This window comes from Ovis aries, chromosome 1 (assembly GCF_016772045.2).
Source record: "Ovis aries strain OAR_USU_Benz2616 breed Rambouillet chromosome 1, ARS-UI_Ramb_v3.0, whole genome shotgun sequence".
NCBI lineage: Eukaryota > Metazoa > Chordata > Mammalia > Artiodactyla > Bovidae > Ovis > Ovis aries.
In genome coordinates this window covers 185694248-185716940 of record NC_056054.1, presented here as the reverse complement: position 1 = coordinate 185716940, position 22693 = coordinate 185694248, and the positions used below count along the sequence as shown (strand labels likewise).

The 22693-nt window shown below is 37.9% G+C and overlaps 1 protein-coding gene across 6 annotated transcripts in view; it reads left to right on the top strand.

The window, feature by feature from the left end:
- The first annotated feature begins 296 nt into the window (after window positions 1-296).
- Window positions 297-22693, top strand: part of GSK3B (glycogen synthase kinase 3 beta) — a 218976-nt gene continuing 196579 nt past the window's right edge. For 5 of the 6 annotated variants that reach the window (XM_012178649.5, XM_060417607.1, XM_012180332.5 and 2 more), the window contains exon 1: window positions 297-1448. In XM_012178649.5, the coding sequence (XP_012034039.1) occupies window positions 1361-1448 (88 nt within the window). In that variant the 5' untranslated portion in view covers window positions 297-1360. The remainder of the gene's footprint in view (window positions 1449-22693) is intronic. The other variant, NM_001129740.1, reaches the window with a different exon arrangement.

Sequence of the window (22693 nt, the reverse complement as noted above, 5' to 3'; positions counted from 1 at the left end):
CGAACCCACCTTTTCCTCGGTCGGCTATCTTCGGCATTTTCCGTCCTTGGGCGTGAATTTCCAGCGACACTTTCTGATTGGCTCTTCAGGTCGATCGGCTTTTTCCGGGAGGATCCGCAAACAAACGACATCCGTGATTGGTTCCGCTCGGGTTTCGGCTCCCCTGTCGAAGGGGGCGGACGCCCCGCTCGGCCGGCGATTCCCAGACGCCTCTTACGCGGGCGGCGGGGCGCTGGGCGGTGTAAGGCTGGGTGGGGGAGGAAGGAGGCGGAGGACGAGTAGGAGGGGGGAGGGGGAGTGGGGAAGAGCTAGGCGGCTGCGCAGACGGCACTCCTCACAGAGAGCAGCCCCCGACCCGGGCGAATGCGGGCTCGTGCTGCTGCTGCTGCTGCTGCTGCTGCCGCCGCCGCCGCCGCCGCCCGGGCCGAGTGACAAAGGAAGGAAGGAAGGAAGCGAGGAGGAGCCGACCCCGCAGCCGCTGACAGGGCTCCGGACTGGGGGCAAAGCGCGGACACTTCCTGAGCGGGACTGTGCAGAAGCGAGGGGCGGGAGGGCGGCCGCGCTGGTGCCTTGGACGGGGGAGGGGGCCCCCGAGGGACGGAAGCGGTTGCCGGGTTCCCATGTCCCCGGCGTATGGGGAGCAGTCGAGGAGCCGCTGCCTGGGGTCTGAAGGGAGCTGCCTCCGCCGCCGCCGCCGCCATGGCCGCTGGATCCAGCCGCCGCCTGCAGCTGCTCCTGGCGCAATGAGGGGAAGAGCCGCCGCCACCGCCCGACTCTGACTGACTCGCGACTCCGCCGCCTTCCAGTTCGCCGGGCCCCCACCGTCAGCCCGCCGGATCCTTGCCGCTGCCGGAGCCGCAGCGTTTCCCGACGCATCTCCGAGCCACCCCTCCCTCTCCCTCCCTCCTTCCCATCCCCCCTTCTTTTCAAGCGTGAGACTCGTGATCCTTCCGCCGCTTCCCTTCTTCATTGACTCGGAAAAAAAATCCCCGAGGAAAATATAATATTCAGAGTACTTATTTTCAATCCAGTATTTGTCCCCGTTTCACGTGATATATATTTTTTAGGATCTCCCACCCATTTCTGCCCTCCAAGGAAAAGGAGGGGAAAGAATTGTAATTTTTTCCCAGCCCCGGATCGTCTATATGTTAAATATCCGTACTGATCTGTCTTCAAGGAGAAATACATCGCTCGCTTTTTTAAATAGCTGTACAAAAGGAGTGAAAAGGCAAGAGGACGAAGTCTTTTTCCTGTGGGAAAACTTAATGCTGCATTTATCATTAACCTAACACCCCAACATAAAACAAAAGGAAGAAAAGGAGGAAGGAAGGAAAAAAGGTGATTCGGTAAAAGAGTGATCATGTCAGGGCGGCCCAGAACCACCTCCTTTGCGGAGAGCTGCAAGCCAGTGCAGCAGCCTTCAGCTTTTGGCAGCATGAAAGTTAGCAGTGAGTATTGATTTTATTTTACACCCCTTCTCCACCTCCCCTTTGAATAAGAGACTTTGAAATACCAGGATCTTAAAATACGAGACCTGCTGATAAAACAGAGGTAATGGGAAAGGGCAAAAACCTGTCTTCAGTCAAGGATGAGGCAGCTTCCTTTTTTCCTCCTCCCATATCCCTTCTCCGGTCTCATTAACCTTGAATCGGGGGAATGGGATTTTTATTTAGATGATTCTGTCTGAAACTTAGTTCTTTTCTTACAGTTTTCTAGCAATTGATAGTCAGCTTTATTAAGTGGTTGAGTGTTTCCACCTTAAAATAGTGATGGAAGTGTTTACTTGCTCATCCTTTTGATTAAAGCGAAGGACAAGACTCATAAACCATTATGTGCTTTTCCAGAGTGTGTCTTTTGGAATGAGGGATAGTTTAGTTCGCTCAGGTCTCGAGGGTTACCATAGTTTTGTATACTTAATGGAAGAGGTGAATGTCACCGTCTCCTAACATTTCTTTCTTACTTGTGTGACTATACAAAGTGTTTGTTCTTAATCCAGAGATGAACTCGCTAAGTAACCACATTTCGGTTGGAAGGCGAGCTTTGATTTGTCTCTTTAGAAGGGACGGGTACCGCTGATAGATACTCAGTAGCAGTAGTATCTCAACATGCATTGTTCTAAATTGGATACGCGGTTTAATATGTTATCTCTTAACCTTACCGTTTTGACATTGCCAATCTACCACTATAGAGTTAATGTTTAATCAAAAGGTAACTTGAAAGTAGGTCCGAGTTTTGAATGGGGCTTATATTGTCATGTTGCTAAATAGTAAGTTGAATGTTAATTGTCACTGACTCATCATTAAAGTTCAGCTTTGGGGTGCCATTGCTTTCAGTACTTGCTAAATGATCTAGAGTTCAGATGTTCCTTCTTAGGACTGCTTACAATACTCTCGCATTGTTTTCCTTTCGAATTCAGATAAGGCTATGAAGTTAGAAGAATATGGATTTAGACTTTATCATCATAGGTTTTGCAGAAGGTTGTGGTCCCAGATTTAATAGAGGTATTTGGGCTTTGTTCAAGGCTGTTGCTAGACGTCTATACTCTCTTCCCAGATTTGTGCTCAAAAAGTCTATTTTGAGTGTTTGGTATACTAAGTATCCAGTGTTTTAACGTATCTCTAGTTATGGATATGTTTATGTGATATTTAATGTCAGTTTATTTAAATATACTTAAAGAATTCGACAAAAATATCTATTATAGTTTCCTTATTCCTTCAGAAAGGAGCATGAATGAGGGCAAAGAAAAACTTTTACTGCTTAGAAGAAGGAGAGAATTGAATTGAGATTTTTTTTAAAAAGGTATATGCTGTTATGTGAAATTGATTATAAAATGAACACTCTTACTTGAACTCAGGATTTCAGTTCATGGTGGCTTTTGGAACTTGTCTGAAACAGGGTAGTCTAAGGTAATAGCTGAATGGGAGATTATTTTTGAGAGTTAAATTTTTTTTTTGGTGACTAGCTAGTTCAGAATGCAGAGTATGTGAAGAGGGAAGCTGATGATGCATCTTTCAGGGAATGGTCAAGCTTTCTAAGCACTTCATGGGGTCATTTGAGAGGAATATTTTAAAATTCTGGGGTAATTTTCAGCTATGATGAAGCAAATCTTATAATAGCTCCTTAAGAGCCTCTTGTGGTACTGGAGTGTTAGGATGTTTTTCATCTTGGTTTAAAGACCACTTGAAATCAATTTTAGGTAATTAGTTTATTCAGAGAGCAGAATGGGATACCTAATAATATTAAATTTGGGGACTTTTCATTTAGTTCACAGGATTTTCTATGAATCCTTTGTGGATGTTGACTGAAGATGGAGTAACTCTTGCAAAGTGCAGGTGAAAATGTTGACTTTTCTGTTACCATATAGGTCAGCTTAACATTTAAAAGATTGGAGTTCAGTGTTGACTATGTGTTTTTGACAACCGTAACTTTAAATACATTTTGGAAGAAAGCCTTTGTTGGAATGCTGGTGTTCTAAGGGACCCCTGTTTAAGCGATAAGAAATTATAGTCCTTGCCTTGAAAAGCTTATCAGTTTTTGAGGCAGATTATGGGACAAAACGTGAAAACAGTAATATGATGACTGCAAGATTATAAATGCAAATAGAATACTTTGTTCAGAGGAACAAAAAATAAAGGCATGAGGTAGATGGCTTGGAGAGAAGACTTCTTACAGAGGTATGTTTTAAGGCAGGTGTTAAAGGAGGCAGTAACTTATATTGAGAAGCATAAAGGATTCTAGGTGGACAGAATGGACAGAGGCACAGAGATGGTGACTTTTGTATTTTTGTATTTATAAAGCAGGTTAGTAAATCTGAATAAAAGGGGCCTAAATAGGAAAATAAGAAGAGATGGAATTTGAGAAATATGTTAACTGATGGAAAGCAGAGGGGGCTTATGATTATGGTTGAGATTCAAGAGAGTTTGGAATTTACTATAGGTTGATGAACAAAATATTTGAAGATGGTTTGGGCAGCAAAGTTGATGAATTAGAAACCAGACGTCAGAGCCCTTTTAGGGAGTAGTAGAGTATGTTGTGAATAGTGAGGCAATATAAAGCAAAATTGAAAATCGGATGAAAAGAACACATTTGAGAGACAGCGTGAATGAACTGGTAGGACTTTGGATTGGATTGAAGGGGGGAGTATTTGGGAAGGAGTCAGGAGTTAAAAATAAATTCTGATGTTACTGGTCTGGAAGATTTGACCGCCAAGTTATATTGTTGATTGTAATGGGAAAGTTGAGAAAGTGCTGAGATGGGAGGATAGATGAGTTCACTTTTTAAAAATTTAATATTTAGATTTTCTTGAAATTCAGCAGACAGCAGTTGGTTACTGGCTATCGTATTTAACTTAACAGTCTGTTTATTGCACTGTCTCTAATTTTTCTATGTCTAAAAATGCTGGATTTATTTTCAGGAGTAGTAAACTGAAAGTTTTTATTTATATTCTTTCCATTTCTCAAAAAGAAAATAATTTTTAATGTAAATTCAAAAGATCTCATACTTGAAACCTAGTTATAATAACCCGATGGTAATTTATTTGAAAACAATGAAAATATTTTTTGGACTAAGCTGTAACATAAGCATTTTAGGTATTTTATACAGCCTTCAATCTTTGGTACATTCTTAAAACTAGTTTCATAAATAATGGTTATTTTAGGTAAACCTTGCTGTTTAAAATAATGTTAATATGCAGACTTCAGCAGAAATTAAAAGTTGATTTATTCATTTATTTACTTTTTGTGTTTTGGTTGCGCTAAGTGTTCATCCGGTTTAGAAGAGTATATTTGATTTTTTTTTTTTAAACCTCAATGTTGTGTAACTATTTTTTTTTTTGGTCTGCATTCATATTCAAGTGTTATTAGATAAATGTTAATAGCTAGACAGTTCTTCTGTAGAGTCACATGATATTTTACTCAAAATGGAGGCAGTAAGGTGCTATGGTGATTTTTTATTAAAATATTAGTAATAAGTCTTTTGATAAACTGTTAGTGAAAATTTAGCTAGTTGCCTAGCTAAGTCATGAGAAGTTATTTCCTCATACAGGATTTTTTATATCAAATTTCTTTAGTGAAGAGAATAATAGTAGTTGCATATTGCTGTGCAGTATTTAGTTGCATGGTGGCTAAAGCCAAAGAGTAGGTGGCAACTTAGAGTTACTCTATTCCTGAGAGAGTTTAATCTCTTTGTGTCATATAAAAATCAGGTTATTAGAATTTCACTAGTTTCTAGATTTTCCAATGTGAAAGAGAGCTCATGTGTGAAACTGAAAACCAGAATTTTATCTTCGTTAAAATTTCATTCCCTTCCCAACCAGACCTTTCCAGAGTTGTTAAAAAACTAGACCCTCATATAAGAATTGCATGCTGTCTTGTTAAATGTACCCCTAGAGTGCTAATTGTGAAATGACTTAAAGGCACAAGGGAACCCAGAGATTCATAAATCAATTCACGACTGATTGGGAATTGCGTTTAGAAAACGAGGTGACATCTTCTCATTTCATTTGCGTGCTTCAGCTGGAAATCATCACATACTTGTACCCTGTGCTGTCTGCCCCGTGTTGTGGACTTGGGTTGCCAGTGTGAGACACTGTTTTGGAGAGACAGGCAGGCTGGGGAAGCCAGCTTAAGTGTCAGCAGCAGATTCTGAGATCAGGGGAGGTCTGCTTTTGTGTGTGTTTTTTCTTTATGTATAGAGAAGGCTGTACCACAGTTCCATGCTTAACACTCATGGGATAGTGGGCAGGCTGTGGGACTGTGGAGTCTCTTGTGATGCTCCACCCTGCAAGAGGAGAATGGAGGGGCAGAGCATGTGGGTGTGATGGGATTATATCTGGTACTAACAGGACCAACCTGATTTCCCAGATATTGTTCTACTAAGAACATAATCACCATGAGTAAATAAGTTTATTGGTATGTTTAGCATCATTTTTGTAGCCTATTTTGAGGGGCGGCAGTTGAAGGGAGTGGTGTGGAGAGGAGGGAAATCTTGCATGATTGTGAGGATAGAAATGTTTTCATGGTTCATTGATTTTAAAGTAGAGGTTGCAATCTTTGCTTCTATCTTGGGTTGTACAAATCATCCTTAGTTATATAATTGTCTTTGACTTCGGTTGAGTGTGATATAGAAATGTTTATTTATGTGAAGACCTATGTGAATAGAGAGCTTCCCTGGTGACTCAGATGGTAAAGAATCTGCCTGCAGTGCAAGGGACACAGGTTCATCTCTTGAGTCTGCAGGATCCCCTGGAGGAGGGCACGGCAGCCCACTCCAGCACTCTTGCCTGGAGAAGTCCATGGACGGAGGAGCCTGGTGGGCTGCAGTCCATGGGGTCCCAAAGAGTCAGACAGGACTGAGCACATACTCTCATGTGAATAGAAAAGCAAGGAAAACCTGACATAAAGGAGAACAATTTGTTTCCCCAGAAGTTTCTTATCATTAAATTGATAAAAATCGGTGTTTATTTCTATTTATTATTACAGTTTTTATTCTAGTTTTTTTTTTAATGAGTTAATATTCAGCACACAATGGACATTCAGTAAATTATTTCAGTTTATATCTATGTCTGTAGTATACTTGGTCTGGCCTAAGATACAAGGACGTAACTTTGTAGATTTGGATTCTTAATTTACAGTCGCTTTTCTCACTTGTGCTTATGTTTTGGGGAGAAAGGTCTAGTTTCAAAGTTGAAATGCAAGTTGAAATTCCATAAATGGTTGTATCTTATATTTTTGGATTAAATACTTTCCTTAGAAGCATTTTAATTTGGTTGTATTAAGACAGTGATGTTTTGGTTATTTTGAAACTAATTTTGTCAAACCAACTTTTCCTTTTCCATGACTTCAGGATACCATGACCAACAATGGCACAAATATGAACCTTTAACATTTCCCTTATTAACATAGTCTGGAGTTGTTAATTTCTTGATTGTACTTTCAGATCAGTTTAATAATGAAAAGTAAACATTCCTGACGAAGGACATATTATTTTCCTAGAAATTTGTATTTTATTTTTAAATTAAACCTTTTTTTTTTTTTTTTTTGGCTGCTCTGTGTAGCTTGCCGGATCTCAGTTCCTGGACCAGGGATTGAACCTGGGCCACGACAGTAACAGCCCAGAATTCTTACTACTAGGGCCACCAGGGAGCTCCCACAGAAACTTACGTTTTAGATGGTGATATAATTTAAATGAATTTACAGGCCTAGTATTGAATAAGTATGCCCTAAAGCCAAAGAGATGGTAGGTAGGAAGGCAGGCAAAAATATTAGTAACATTGGTGCAAAGCATTAACAGTAGTACTTCATTTTTCATTACCATTAATTGTATCATGTTGAATTCGTTGTCTCAGGAAGCCAAAAATAACTAGGTTGCTTTAATTAAAAGGGGCCATGAATAATACATGATTGACATGTGATATGCCTATTGAATGTTTATTATGTGCTAATAAGCACTCTACCAAATGCAGCTGCTCACTTTAATCATTACAACTCAAAAAGTAGCTAGTACCTTTATTCTCACTTTATAGATAGGTAAATGAGATTTAGGGAGGGGAAGCAACTTGTCCAAGATTACCTGGCCGGAAAATTTTTCTGTTATAATGGAATTCAAATATAAGCATTCTGATTCTAGATTTTCCTTTATTGTATATTTTATAGAGAATGGATTGCTGTTATGTTAACACTTGGATTCCAGAGATAAGCTACCTTTGCTTTTAGGATAGTCTTTCATTGATAATTTAGCAGTGATTGTGTAAGACTTACATGATTAGTAATGCTGTTGAAATTAGTTTCAGGCATGCCTGTTAGCAAATATAGTACTTCAATACTTATATTGGGGAAAAAACCTCTCAATTCTTTTAAGATTTCAGGGAAAACTTGTTAAGACAAAGGTTGAATTGAAAATGTTAAGGCTTATGGCAGCACAAAAAGAAAAATAAGTAGTGTATATGTATATTTTTTGTTTAATGTTCAGTTGGAGCACTAGTTTTTATTGAAAAGTACTGATTGTCCACAGTAAATTTGATGTTTCCAGGTAATATTAAAATGTGATTCTCCAAATTAGCCATTATTAAGGATTATTATTTCTCTCCATCTCTTCCTATAGATTGTGAAGTGTTCTACTCGTCCTTTTAATATTTGACAGCAAACTTGAGGACTTTTTTTTATTACTGTATGTACACAACCAATTATTCAAGTATCAATTGGACACTTGTTTTGTCTGGAACTGTGAACCTTCACAGTTTGTTATTGTTATTAAAGAATAACAGCTATGCATCAGTGTTCAGTTGGGTTATTTGGAGTATCACCTTGTTGGAATTGTTTGGTATTTTACAGTCAGGAAGTGAACCAAAAAGGTTCCTGAGCAGTGAAAAGCCTCCCACAAATGGTGCATGCACTTTTCCTTATAAGTTATTTTTCGGCTTTTATTTAGAGTTCATTTTTCATTTAACACATAGTTCTGAATCATTCAGTTGTCTTTTTTTTTTTTTAAGTGCAAATTAGAAGGGAATGAATTACGCTGGTATTAAGCATTACACCTGAAAAGTTTAGACAGACAATGCGGGAGAACAGGCATATTGGGATTACTTGGTGTAGCCTTATAAAACTTTGGGGAGATCACTCTGATAATTGTTCAAAATTTTGATTTCAAGAAGGTCACATTATAGTAACTTCACTCTTTTAAAAAGACGAAAGGCAGAAAAGTCTCTTCTGGTTAGCTGGGGTTCTCTAATAACTTCTCACTGCATTAAACAGCCTCTCATTTCTTTTCACTGACGTGATGAGGAAGAGAACTCGATCATCTCTGTCTGGTTGACCAACTCTGGTTGATTTTCAGTGATACGGCTAAAGATACTGAAGTTTTCAGTATGCTACCCCAGACTATCATGTCCTGCTCTTTCTTCCATTGTCCATCTATATATTATTTCTCAGCAACAGCATTTTATGTGATTTAAGATTTGTTGTCTTATTTTTTCTTTTGTATATATGGAGTTGCTGTTAGGATTTTGATATGCTCATACCTTCTGTTGATCCTTGTGGAATACTTAGAAGGCACTGCATAGAGTCATGTAATCTTTCTTATGATTGGCTGTTAGAGTAATTTTACCAAACACACTTTTGGAATTGAAAAGGTGGATATCTTAATTGTTAACTTGAAGAAAAAGAACAGTCATGATCAAGTACTTTTTTCTCTTTTGAAGGTCTAAGAAATTCTTTACCATCTGAGCTATAAGGGAAGAAATTCTTAAGGGCTTAATTGACTAATATAAGTGAGAAGATGTTTCAGATTTCTTTCCAAGGCAGGCTAACCTATGTTTTAAAAATGTAGCTCCCTCTACTTCCCTTATTCCATAAAATCAGCTAATTCTTTTTAATTGATTAAGCACTGTCTTCATGATCTGTGTGGAAGTTATTGAGCTGAGTCAAATTGCTACTACTAAACTTTTGAGTCTGTAGAGGCAGCACCTAAAGAAGTGCTGGAGTTATTTATGCTTTTGGCACCAGACTGACAGTATTGTGGGTGCATTTGGTATCTCATTGGAATTTCAAAGCTTTCACATTTTACACAGTATTTAAACTCTGAAGGAAAGAGGGAAACTTTGAGTTTGTAGGGTTTTAACAATAATATGTATATGTATTTCATATTTACATAATGTATAGTAACAACCACAATAATAGTATTAATTGGATGCTGTATGATAGACAATTCCATGCTTGTCTTATTTACATATTTTGCATTTAAAAATGGGATTTACTCACATGATTCAAAATTTTAAAAGTATTTAGTGATGTCTTTCTCCTCCTCCTGCTCTGTAAGGAACTATCAGTTCTCTTTCCTAGAGAGTCAGCCTTCTAATTTCTTAGGTATCCTTCCATGTGAAAGTGAAAGTCGCTCAGACTCTTTGCAACCCTATGGACTATATAGTCCATGGAATTCTCCAGGCCAGAATACTGGAATGGGTAGCCTTTCCCTTCTCCAGGGAGTCTTCCCAACCCAGGGATTGAATCCAGGTCTCCCGCATTGCGGGCAGATTCTTTACCAGCTGAGCCACTTTTACAGGTTATTTCTGCTATGGAATTATATTTTGTGTATACAGACCTAAAGTAACGTTTCCTTTAGCATAAGATGTTAAACTTTAAATCAGTTATTCTAGAAAATTGGCATTGTTTTTCATTCTAGTAGATCACCAAACTCTAATTTTTCTGAGTATGAGTTAGATGGAGAGTAAATACAAAAACGAGAGAGTGCTTCTCTTCATAAGAGGTGAAATAATAGTCATGACCCGTGAATACTTAGCGGCACATTTAAATTATTTGCTACTCTGTGTGTATTTGAGAAGTGATCTATAGTGTCATATAGATGTTATATGTTTTCTTGCTGGAAATAGTTGTTTCATGGTAAAGAAAAAGACAAAAGGTAATTGATACTCTTCCTTTAACTTGCCATTTTTTGAACATCTTAGATGAGTAAACCTGTTCTCTTGAGAGATCAGAGGCGCAGAGTGCGTCAATGTCAATGAAGCCTGTGCCTTTTACCTCTTTAAGAGCGCACGGTTTCATTCTGCTTCTAAACCAAGCATTCCTTAGTCTTAAAAAATTAAAATGTTTTTATTCAGTAATCCACTGTATCATATGATTTAAAAAATCAAATAGTGCAGAAAGTCTTATTATGGAATTTTAACTTCATTTCTGTTTCTTAGAGGCACTCTTAACTATGATAACTATTGCCTCTAGTAATTTTATCATAATTTTAATAGTATAATATTTCTCTGCTTCTTAAAACTATTCTTGATATTATTCACTGTCATCCCTGCTGCTGCTGCTAAGTCGCTTCAGTCGTGTCCGACTCTGTGCGACCCCGTAGACGGCAGCCCACCAGGCTCCCCTATCCCTGGGATTCTCTAGGCAAGAACACTGGAGTGGGTTGCCATTTCCTTCTCCAATGCATGAAAGTGAAAATTGAAAGTGAAGTCGCTCAGTCGTGTCTGACTCTAAGCAACCCCATGGACTGCACCCTACCAGGCTCTTCCGTCCATGGGATTTTCCAGGCAAGAGTACTGGAGTGGGGTGCCATTGCCTTTTCCATTGTTCCTCTTATTATCTTACTAACATAACTATACCACCATTTTTAGTTAATTATTTTATTTAAATCATTAAATGATTAATACTCTATCTAGACATCAAGCAGTATTCTTTGCAAAAGTGAATAGTGTACAGTGATTACGTTTCCTTTTTAAAAATGCATTATTGAGATGTAATTCACATACCATAAAATTTATTAATTTAAGGTATACAGCTCAGTGGTATCCAGTACTCACAGAGTGATGAAACTGTCACCACAATCTAATTTTAGAATATTTTTAATCAGCTCCAAAAGAAACCCTGTATCCAGTAGTAGTCATATTTCCCTTCCTCCCAGTTCTAGGCGACCATTAATCTACTCTCTGTCTGTGAATTTCCCTGTTCTTGATATTTCTTATAAATTGAATCATAAAATATGTGGCCTTTTGTGACTGGTTTCTTTTACTTTTCATAATGTCTGCTAGGTTGATCTGTGTTATAGCATTTATTGTTATTCCATTACTTTTTATTGCTGAATAATATGCATATATTTGTTTATCCATTCATCAGTGAACATTTGGATAGTTTCTGCTTTTTGGCTATTATGAATAATACTGAAATGAACATTTGTGAACAAGTTTTTGTGTGGACATGTTTTCAGATCTTTGGGGTATATACCTAGGAGTGGGATTGCTAAGGTATGGGAACTCTGTTTAACATTTTAAAGAGTTACGTTGTTTTTGAATGACAATCACATTTCCTTTGTTTTCTTTCACTGTTTAAATATACTTTTTGGTTGACATTTTCTTATTCTTGCACAGCTTGGCAAAGATCACAGACTTGGTTTTGGTTTTTTTTCCCCCTCAGATTTTTTAAGCATTGTCTAGACTGCCCTACCCTACTTTCTTTTCCTGGAGTGTCCCTTTTCCTAGAGTCCTCTCCTACTGGGATCTGGCCTGGTTCCTCTCCAGGCCCCTGCTGTACAGCTGTCATCCTCTAACTTCTTTCGTGGCTCTTTATTTCCTGGATCCCATGTCTTTGCATCTCTGAGCAGTTCTTGCCTAACATAGTTTCATGACATCAGCCAGCAGTGCCTGGAGTATTAACTGTTTGGTAAATGTATCTGGAAAAGCTTATAGTCAGTTGTTTTTTTCACATTTGCTCCAAAAGAGTAGTTAAGAAACTGACACACTCTTTTGGCAGGTGTCTCATCATTTTAGTGTCTAGACATTGAGGCATAGATGTTTGGAAGGTTATTTGTATCACGATCAAGTGATTACTATGCCAACATGAAGGAACAATATGAAGCAAGTACAGAACAATATAAATGTTAAGTAGTTGTTTAAACCAGACCTCTTCAACAGAAATATAATGCAAGACACAAATGTGAATCACATGTGTGATTTAAAATTTTCTAGGAGCCACTTAAAAAAAAGAGTTAAAAAGACAGGTGAACTTAATTTTAAGAGTATATTTTATTTAAGAGTAGTGTATCCCCAAAGTATTATTTCAACATGTAATTTACTAATGATAAATTTTGCATTCTTTATTTGGTACTAAATCTTCACAACCTCAGTTCAGTTCAGTTGCTCAGTTGTGTCTGACTCTTTGTGACACCATGGACTGCAGCACGCCAGGCTTCCCTGTCCATCACCAACTTCTGGAGCTTGTTCAAACTTATGTCCATCGAGTCTTATCCTCTGTCATCTCCTTCTCCTCCTGCCTTCAGTCTTTCCCAGCATCAGGGTCTTTTATAGGGAAGTCAGTTCTTCACATCAAGTAGCCAAAGTATTGGAGCTTCAGCATCAGTCCTTCTAATGAATATTCAGGACTGATTTCCTTTAGGATGGGCTGGTTGGATCTCTTTGCAGTCCAAGAGACTCTCAAGAGTCTTCTCCAACACCGCAGATCAAAAGCATCAATTCTTCAGTGCTCAGCTTTCCTTATAGTCCAACTCGCACATCCATACATGACCACTGGAAAAACCACAGCTTTCTAGACTGACCTTTGTTGGCAAGGTAATGTCTCTGCTTTTTAATATGTTGTCTAGGTTGATCGTAACTTTTCTTCCAAGGAGCAAGCATCTTTTAATTTCATGACTGCTGTCACTGTCTGCGGTGATTTTGGAGCCTGAGAGAATAAAGTCTTGTTACTGTTTCCATTGTTTCCCCATCTATTTGCCATGAAGTGATGGGACCGGATGCCATGATCTCAGTTTTTGAATGTTGAGCTTTAAGCCAACTTTTTCAGTCTCCTCTTTCACTTTCATCAAGAAGCTCTTCAGTTCTTCTGCCATAATGGTGATGTTATCTGCATATCTGAAGTTTTTGATATTTCTCCTGCCAGTCTTCAAGCTGGAATCTGATGCCAGGCTTCATCCAGCCTGGCATTTTGCATGATGTACTCTGCATGTAAGTTAAATAAGCAGGTTGACAGTATACAGCCTTGACGTACTCCTTTCCCCATTTGGAACCAGTCCATTGTTCCACATCCGGTTCTAACTGTTGCTTCTTGACCTTCATACAGATTTCTCAGGAGTCACGTCAGGTGGTCTGGTATTCTCATTTCTTTAAGAATTTTCCAGTTGTGATCCACACAGTCACAAAGGCTTTGGCATAGTCAGTAACACAGAAGTAGATGTTTTTCTGCAACTCTCTTGCTTTTTCTACGATCCAATGGATATTGGCAATTTGATCTCTGGTTCCTGTGCCTTTTCTAAAACCAGCTTGAACACCTGCAAGTTCTTAGTTCATGTACTGTTGAAGCCTGCTTTGGAGAATTTTGAGCATTACTTAGCTAGCGTGTGAGATGAGTGCAATTGTGTGATAGTTTGAACATTCTTTGGCATTGCTTTTCTTTGAGATTGGAATGAAAAGTGACCTTTTCCAGTCCTTTGGCCACTGCTGAGTTTTCCAAATTTGCTGGCATATTGAGTGCAGTACTTTCATAGCATCATCTTTTAGGATTTGAAATAGCTCAACTGGAATTCCATCACCTCCACCAACTTTGTTCATAGTGATGCTTCCCTAAGACCCACTTGGCTTCACACTCTAGGATGTCTGGCTCTAGGTGAGTGATCACACAGTCATGGTTATCTGGGTCGTGAAGATCTTTTTTTTAATAGTTCTTCTGTGTATTCTTGCCACCTCTTCTTAATATCTTCTACTTCTGTTAGGTCCATACTATTTCTGTCCTTTATTGTGCCCATCTTTGCATGAAATGTTCCCTGGTATCGCTAATTTTCTTGAGATCTCTAGTCTTTCCCATTCTGTTGTTTTCCGCTATTTCTTTGCATTTTGTTTTAATTGAAGGCTAATTGCTTTACGGAATTTTGTTGTTTTCTGTCAAACCTCAACATGAATCAGCCATAGGTATACGTATATCCCCTCCCTTTTGAACCTCCCTTCCATCTTCTCCCCATCCTACCCTTCCAGGCTGATACAGAGCCCCTGTTTGAGTTTCCTGAGCCATATAGCAAATTCCCATTGGCTATCGATTTTACGAATGGCAATGTAAGTTTCCATGGTACTCTTTCCACACATCTCACCGTCTCCTCACCTCTCCCCGTGCCCATAAGTCTATTCTCTATGTCTGTTTCTCCATTACTACCCTGTAAATAAATGTTTCAGTACCATTTGTCTAGATTCTGTATATATGCATTGCTGCTAAGTCACTTCAGTCGTGTCTGACTCTGTGTAACCCCACAGACGGCCTCCTACCTGGCTCCTCTGTCCCTGGGATTCTCCAGGCAAGAACACTGGAGTGGGTTGCCATTTCCTTCTCCAATGCATGAAAGTGAAAAGTAAAAGTGAAGTTGCTCAGTTGTGTCCGACTCTTAGCAACCTCATGGACTACAGCCTACCAGGCTCTTCCATCCATGGGATTTTCCAGGCAAGAGTACTGGAGTGGGTTGCCATTGCCTTCTCCAGTATATATGTTAGAATATGATATTTGTCTTTCTCTTTCTGACTTACTTCACTCTGTATGATAGGTTCTAGATTCATCCACCTCGTTAGAACTGTCTCAAATGCATTCCTTTTTATCGCTGAATAATATTCCATTGTGTATATGTACCACAGCTTCTTTATCCATTCATCTGTCGATGGACATCTAGGTTGCTTCCATGTTCTAGCTATTGTAAATAGTGCTGCAGTGAACAATGGGATACATTCTTTTTCAGTTTGGTTTCCTCAGCGTATATACCTAGAAGTGGGATTGCTGGGTCATATGGTGGTTTTATTCCTAGTTTTAAAGGAATGTCCATACAGTCTCCCATAGTGGCTGTATCAGTTTACATTCCCATCAACAGTGCAAGAGTGTTCCCATTTCTCCATACCCTCTCCAGTGTTTATTGTTTGTGAACTTTTTGATAATGGCCATTCTGACTTGTGTGAGGTGATATCTCATTGAAGTTTTAATTTGTATTTCTCTAATAATAAGTGATGTTGAGCATCTTTTCATGTGTTAGCCATCTATGTGTCTTCGCTGGAGAAATGTCTGTTTAGATCTTTTTCCCACTTTTTGATTGGGTTGTTTGTTTTTCTGGTATTGAGTTGTATGAGCTGCTTGTATATTTTGGAAATTAACCCTTTGCCAGTTGTTTCATTTGCTATTATTTTCTCCCATTCTGAGGGTTGCATTTTCACCTTGCTTATAGTTTCCTTGGCTGTGCCAAAGCTTTTTAGGTTTAATCAGGTCCCACTTTTTTACTTCCATTACTCTAGGAGTTGAGTCATAGAGGATCTTGCTTTGATTTATGTCGTCGAGTGTTCTGCCTATGTTTTGCTCTAAGAGTTTTATAGTTCCTGGTCTTACGTTTAGGTCTTTAATCCATTTTGAGTTCATCTTTGTGTATGGTGTTAGGAAGTGTTCTAATTTCATTCTGTTACATGTAGCTGTCCAGTTTTTCGAGCACCATTTATTGAAGAGACTGTCTTTGCCCCGTGGTATATTCTTGCCTCCTTTGTCAAAACTAAGGTTACCCGAAGGTGCATGGGTTTATTTATTGGCTTTCTATCTTGTTCCATTGGTCTTTGCATTGATCATAGAGGAAGTCTTTCCTATCTCTCCTTGCTATTGTTTTGAACTCTGCATTCAGATGGGTATATCTTTCCTTTTCTTTTTTTTTTTTAGTTTTTTATTTTTTAAATTTTAAAATCTTTAATTCTTACATGCGTTCCCAAACATGAACCCCCTCCCACCTCCCTCCCCACAACTTCTTTGCCTTTAGCTTCTCTTCTTTTCTCAGCTGTTTGTAAGGCCTCCTCAGACAACCGTTTTGCCTTTTTGCATTTCTTTTTTGGGGGATGGTCTTGGTCACTGCCTCCTGTACAACGTCACGAACCTCTGTCCATAGTTCTTCAGGCACTCTATCAGGTCTAATCCCTTGAATCTATTTGTCACTTCCACTGTATATTCGTGAGGGATTTGATTTAGGTCATACCTGAATGGTCTAGTGGTTTTCCCTACTTTCTTCAATTTAAGTCTGAATTTTGCAATAAGGAAAATGGTGTGAGCCAAAGTCAGCTCCTGGTCTTGTTTTTGCTGACTTCACAACCTAGTGGGTATTTTACTCTTACAGCACATCCTGATTTGGAGTAGTCACATTTTAAGTGCTTAGTAGCCACAGGTTGAGCAGTTTAGAATTTTTCAGGAATTATGTTATTGTATAATATTGTTGTCAATCTGTCTAATCATATATTCAAATACATATATATGTGTATAGTCTACTTATTCTAAAGGAATAAATAAGGAATAGATAAGATATATATATGTAGTTTAAAAACACTTCATTGATTTGTCTAATTGCTTTGTTTTGTTTTTAGTCATGTCTTCAGATTTTTGAAATTTTATGCCACATTAAAGAGGTTGAGAGATTTATGTTCTTCAGAAAGTTGCTTGGTGTAGGAGGTAATGATTTTTCCCCCTTATTTTGGTACACTTAAAATGTATGTTAAAACTGTTATTGATATACTTGCTAGATATACTGCCATGATTGACCTGGTCCCAGTGGGTTCTTATTTGTCTAAATATTCTTTGGCATAAATTCTCTCCTCTTGCTGTTTTGGAGACTCACTCAGCGTTCAGAGTTCCATATACCACCTCAGCTACTTAGTTTTCCACACATTTTACCCCAGAGCATGAAATGCAGTCAGTTGCATGTACCTCCTATGGCACACTTTTCTTGTGTTCTGCTTTATCTACTTTCCTTGTTTTGTCTTTCCCAGGTCAGTATAAATTTGAGTATGGCAGTAACAGTATTTTAGTCACTTTTGTATTTCCTCAGTGTGGAACACAGTGCTTTCTATAGTAGTTTAGTTAACACATATTTTGAGTTGAAGGCAATTTGTTGTGATAGTTACCTGAATACTATACATGCTAGTTACATGATGTTAGAGTTTCTAAATCATCAAACGATCACTGAGGTTTTTAGACACATTTTAAAGCTTTGATATAAGAAATTAGTTTATGAAGTTAAACCTAGGTTTTTGTTTAAGCACAAAGGAGCAATAGTAAGGAAAGAAAAGAGAGAGATAGACACTGTTTTATACTATGTGCTTAGCACAAGAGGAGTGTGAATTCTGGATGGAGTGAATGAAAGAGCTCAGGTGCTCGGTTGTACTGGTTGATCACCATAATACCTTAGAAACATTGAGCTTGTCCAGCTAGTGCAGTACCCCCAAGCCTTCCAGAATTTTATTTGGAGTGGGTGAGGGTAGAAGAGAGATTTAGAGTGATGAAAAGTGATGTCAGTTTCCTTATTTTTACCAAATAGTTTATTCTGTGAGAGACAAAGTAAATAGACAAAGTAAGTAAACAGGCCTATTTATATATGAACCGGCCCTTTCACCCTAGGTATACTTGGACATGTAATTATCTTGTAGGGATTTATGAAAACTTTAATTTTTACAGGGCCTCTTTTTATGTCTCTCAGTAATTTTTTTGTCTGATATGCTAGTGTTTATTAGTATATCAATTGAAGAGCTTTCCCAGAGAAAGTAAGAAATATTAGTAAACAATTTGGGCTTTCTTTACTAAATAATCCAGTTCTTAAATAGCTGTAAATTTTAGCTGTCTATATTGAGTTTTGAGAAAGCATGTTGTCAGGGTAATAATTTGGTTTTTACTGATCAACATTCTATCTGCTTCTTTGACTGGTTGTATACATTGTGAGATATTTGGCTGACTAGGGCATGATTCTTGGAAGAGATTCTGTTTTCTCTGTAAGTACCAAATGCTTGCTGTGCCATTGAAATCTAAGGGTAGGAGTTACTAATGAAGAAAGGATAATTTAAATTCAGTTGAATATCAAGGATAACCTTTATTGGGAGGGTTTTGAGACTTTACAGTATATGTTTACCTCCTGTTAAGTTATAGAAAATTAAAGAATGGCTCTGCACTTTCAAAGGATAGAGGAAATGTTCTAGTATTATATTTCAGCCATAGTGGTGAATGAGTACTTAGTAAGAAACAAATGGTATGATTTCTAAAGTAGGAGCAGGTGGGCCAGTTCCTGGGGTCCTTAGAGAAGAAAGATCCCCAGAGGCAGAGGATCTCTGATCCCATTGTCTTTATATGACATCAGTGTAAAGTATACAGCTTTTCAACTATCATGTTAATTTGAGAGTAAGATATTGTTTAAAATTGTATCTTTACTTTGTGTCCCAATTAACAACAACAACATATTTTTGTTTCTCACATATACTTGGGAAAGTCTGTGTACTTTAAATGCTGCGTTTGACCATAGGAGTGAGAGTTGGGGAAGAAGTTAATAGAAAAAAGTTTATGGTAATGACGAGTATTGAGTTAGCATTAGCTAACTCAGTAGCATCTAGCATCCCTAAATGCTAATGATGGTAGCTCAGATCTTAGAACTAGAATAATTCAGATTCAGCTACCCTTTGCGTGTTTACTGTGTGCCAAGCACTATTACTTCATTTAACTTTCATATGTTTTGAGGTAATAGTCTCTTCATTTAATGGATAATGGAGTTAAAAACACTTTATTTGAGTTATTCCGAAACTCACAGCTAGTAGGCAATAGTTTCAGCATGTTGAACTCAGGCCACCATTTAAGTGAAAGACAAAAAGTTTTTCAGTACTTGGTAGGTCAGTACACTATACTAAACAATTCATTACTATCTTATTTCATCTTTACCACAATTTGGAAAGGCAAATATAATTTACAAATGAGGAAACTGAGGCTTAGAGGGCCTTAACGCAGCCAGGAAATATTGTAGTCATACTTTGAATTTATACTTTTAACTGCTGCTCTGTATGCTGTTTATAATTTGGAAAGAGAATAGGAAAATTCTGGGGAATTGGTTGTACTAAGGTTTCCTAGGGTAAGGTGTTGACACTTTTACTTTTTGTTAATTTTGCTTACCAAGGAGAAAGTAAATTGTCAGTCATATATAAGTAAATTGTTGTATCCTTTTGAAGTAAAACTTTTAAGAGCAAATACCTTGCTTTAAAATTAATACAAGCTGTCTATGAATTAGTGGCTATAAGAGATGGGTAACAAATTTGGTTGAAATCCATATTGCAAAGTCAGTTATAAGCCAGATCCCATTATCACTGAGGAAATTGAGGCTTAGACAGGGTAGGTCACTTTGCCAAGATTTCATAACCAGCAGATGGCAGAGCTTGGATTCCAACCAAGGTAATTTAATCTTGAGCTCTTATTAACTACTTTACTGTCCTAAGTGAATGTGAATGATGTGCAGAAATGGAGCCTTGCTACCTCTGGTAACTTGAAGACACCAATTTCTAGTTTAACACATTGTAGCTTGACTCAAGACAGGCATTAGAGTTCAGCCACCTGTTTCAGTCTTTATTGTTTCCTAAGATCACTTGTCTCAATAATTTTTGTTGTTTCTTTTCATTATTCTTGCACATGAAGATCCTCTTCATCTAGTTGGTGCTTAAGTAAGTGTTGAATGTTGAAAAATCAGAAATATAAAGTGTTGAATCTTGAACATAGAGACCAGATTTTATTACATCAGTTCATAATCATGTTTTACTAAGGAGTATTTTTCTAGCTTTTGAGGGTAGTTAAATATTATTTTTACCCACTCCAGTGTTCTTGCCTGGAGAATCCCAGAGACTGGAGACCCTGGTGGGCTACTGTCTGTGGGGTCGCACACAGTCAGACATGAATGAAGCAACTTAGCAGCAGCAGCAAATATTATTTTTAAAGGTTGATTTACAGTTTTCATGACTTGGAGTAAATTTTCTGTGCTTCTGAGGAACTTCTGTTAGTTGTCTTTTAAGTGTCAGATTACAATAAAATCCTTTGATGATACAAAACTCAGATATAGTATAATTGGCTCCCATTCTCTCTACTGCTTTTTATCTCTACAGATGAAGTTAGGTATACATTATGTTTGTAATAATTTAGGGTTTTTTTCCTATAATTCTGGTAAATGAACTTTTTATTCCCTGTCCCCTCTACTCTATAACTGGAAGATGAGTGGAAAACTGTTTTATTTTTTTGTTAACATTGCAGGAACAGGCTCTGTTGTATTTTTCAGACCACACTTATAAGAAGATGTCTGGGTTTTAATGTATAGTAGTTTATAAATTTTTGTTGTTCAATAAGTAACTCATAGCTGACTCTTTGCGACCCATGGACTGCATCACTTCAAGTTGGAATATTCGTATATGCACAGGACACTTACCTGCCAGCTCAACTATCCAGAATGCAGGCAGGAACTAGATTGTGGATAAAAATGAACACTGAAGACCCAAAAGAGCTATCACAGAATCTGAAGCAAAGTGTCATTTTGTTTTTTAACCTACATAAAGGTCCTTTGGTCAACATTTCCTACACTAGTCACTCTAATCAGTGTTAAACTGTAATAACTGTTCTGTGACTATAGAATTTTAGGAAATGCTATTTACTGGATCCCTCTTAAGGGTTTGTATTCCTTGAATCACGCTTTGGAGTCTTTGCCTAAGGTATTTGTCCCTTGCTTTTACATTAGCAGAGAAGGGAGCGGAGCCAACATTTAAAGAACATTACTTTGTAGAACCTAGGTGATATCTCCATTTAACAGACAAGGAACCTGAGGCCCTTCTGGAGGATTAAGAACACAAAACTGGTAGCAGGGCAAAACTAGGAATGGATCCTTAATCTGATTCCTATATCTTTCCTCTTTTGACTTTACTGTGCTACTGTATAATTGTAATGAACTACCTACTTGGGTTTTACACTTTAGAAGCAGCAGTTTAGCAGTAATACTAGGAAAGAGACTAAAGCTGTGCCCGACTTAGGGAAGAAAGAAAGGATAATAAATTTACTACTTGACACATGACGTGTGTTCTTTGCTAACTCGATGCTCCAGAGGGGAAGCTTCAGAGAATACTGGGTAGATTAAAGTGCTTTTGGAGTGAGATTTGATAATATCTTTAGCCACTCCAGTATTCTTGCCTGGAGAATCCCATGGACAGAAGAGCCTGGTAGGCTACAGTCCATGGGGTCACAAAGAGTCGGACACAACTAAGCGACTTCACTTTCTTTCACTTTAGTTACCTGTAGTCTTTATGTCTATTTTTGGGATTATAAGACCAGGACCCCCTCTTTGATCAGCTATAGTGGGCTTAATTACTAACTTTTTATAGCTTCATTTTCATAATCTGGACATGGTGATATTAATACCAACCTTTGTGTAATTGTGATGCTTAAAGGAGGTGATTATGCATGTAGGGTGCTTGACAGTGTTTGGCACAGAGTAACCTTAGCTGCTATTAGTATTAATAAAAATAAGTAATGTTTAGGTGTAGGTTACCTCTCTGTTCCTGTTTTTTTGTTTTGTTTTTTAATGAGTATGTGTAGGGTGGTCATAAGGAAAGCCTCCAGTCTTTCTTTAAACTTATTTGAGGAAAAATCATCAGATGCCTTTATAAAGTACAGTTGTACCTTACTGCACTTTGCTTTATTGCATTTTGCAGATACCTTTTTTTTTTTTTTTTTTCAGCCTGGTGATTTGTGGCAACCTTGTATTGTCAGATGATGGTTAGCATTTTTAACAATAAAGTATTTTTAATTAAGGTATATACAATTTTTAAAGACATAAGGGTATTACATACTTAATAGACTACAGTGTAGTGTAAGCATAACTTCTATGTGTGCTGAGAAACCAGAATTTCATCTGACTCACTGTTTTGCAATATTCACTTTATTGTGATGATCTGGAACTGAGCCTGCAGTAGCCTCCGAGGTATGTCTGTAATGGAATCTTGAATATATAGGGCATTAAGACAGCTACAATTCCTGTTAGGGATCTGCGGCACTTTTTTAGTGAGTACTGTTTAATTAGCAGGTGTTGACTTAATGTCCATAAAGTTTTCATTTGTTTTTAATACGAGATATGTATTTTGAGTAGATCTGATGTCTGTGATTCAGTCTTTTTATACTGCTTATTTTTCTCTTGAAAACTGTTTTCAGGCTAGTTTGTATGTGGTGACACTTTGGTTTGTATTTGATCATCAGTTGCTAAATGTTTAACTGTGATGGAAAGACCAGATTACTATGGAACGTGAAGATGTTTTTCTTCCAACTTGAATGTCTAATGGTCTTGTTCAGTAGAGTTAAATAGTGTGAAGTATCCTCTGAAAATCTGGAGAACTGTTTAG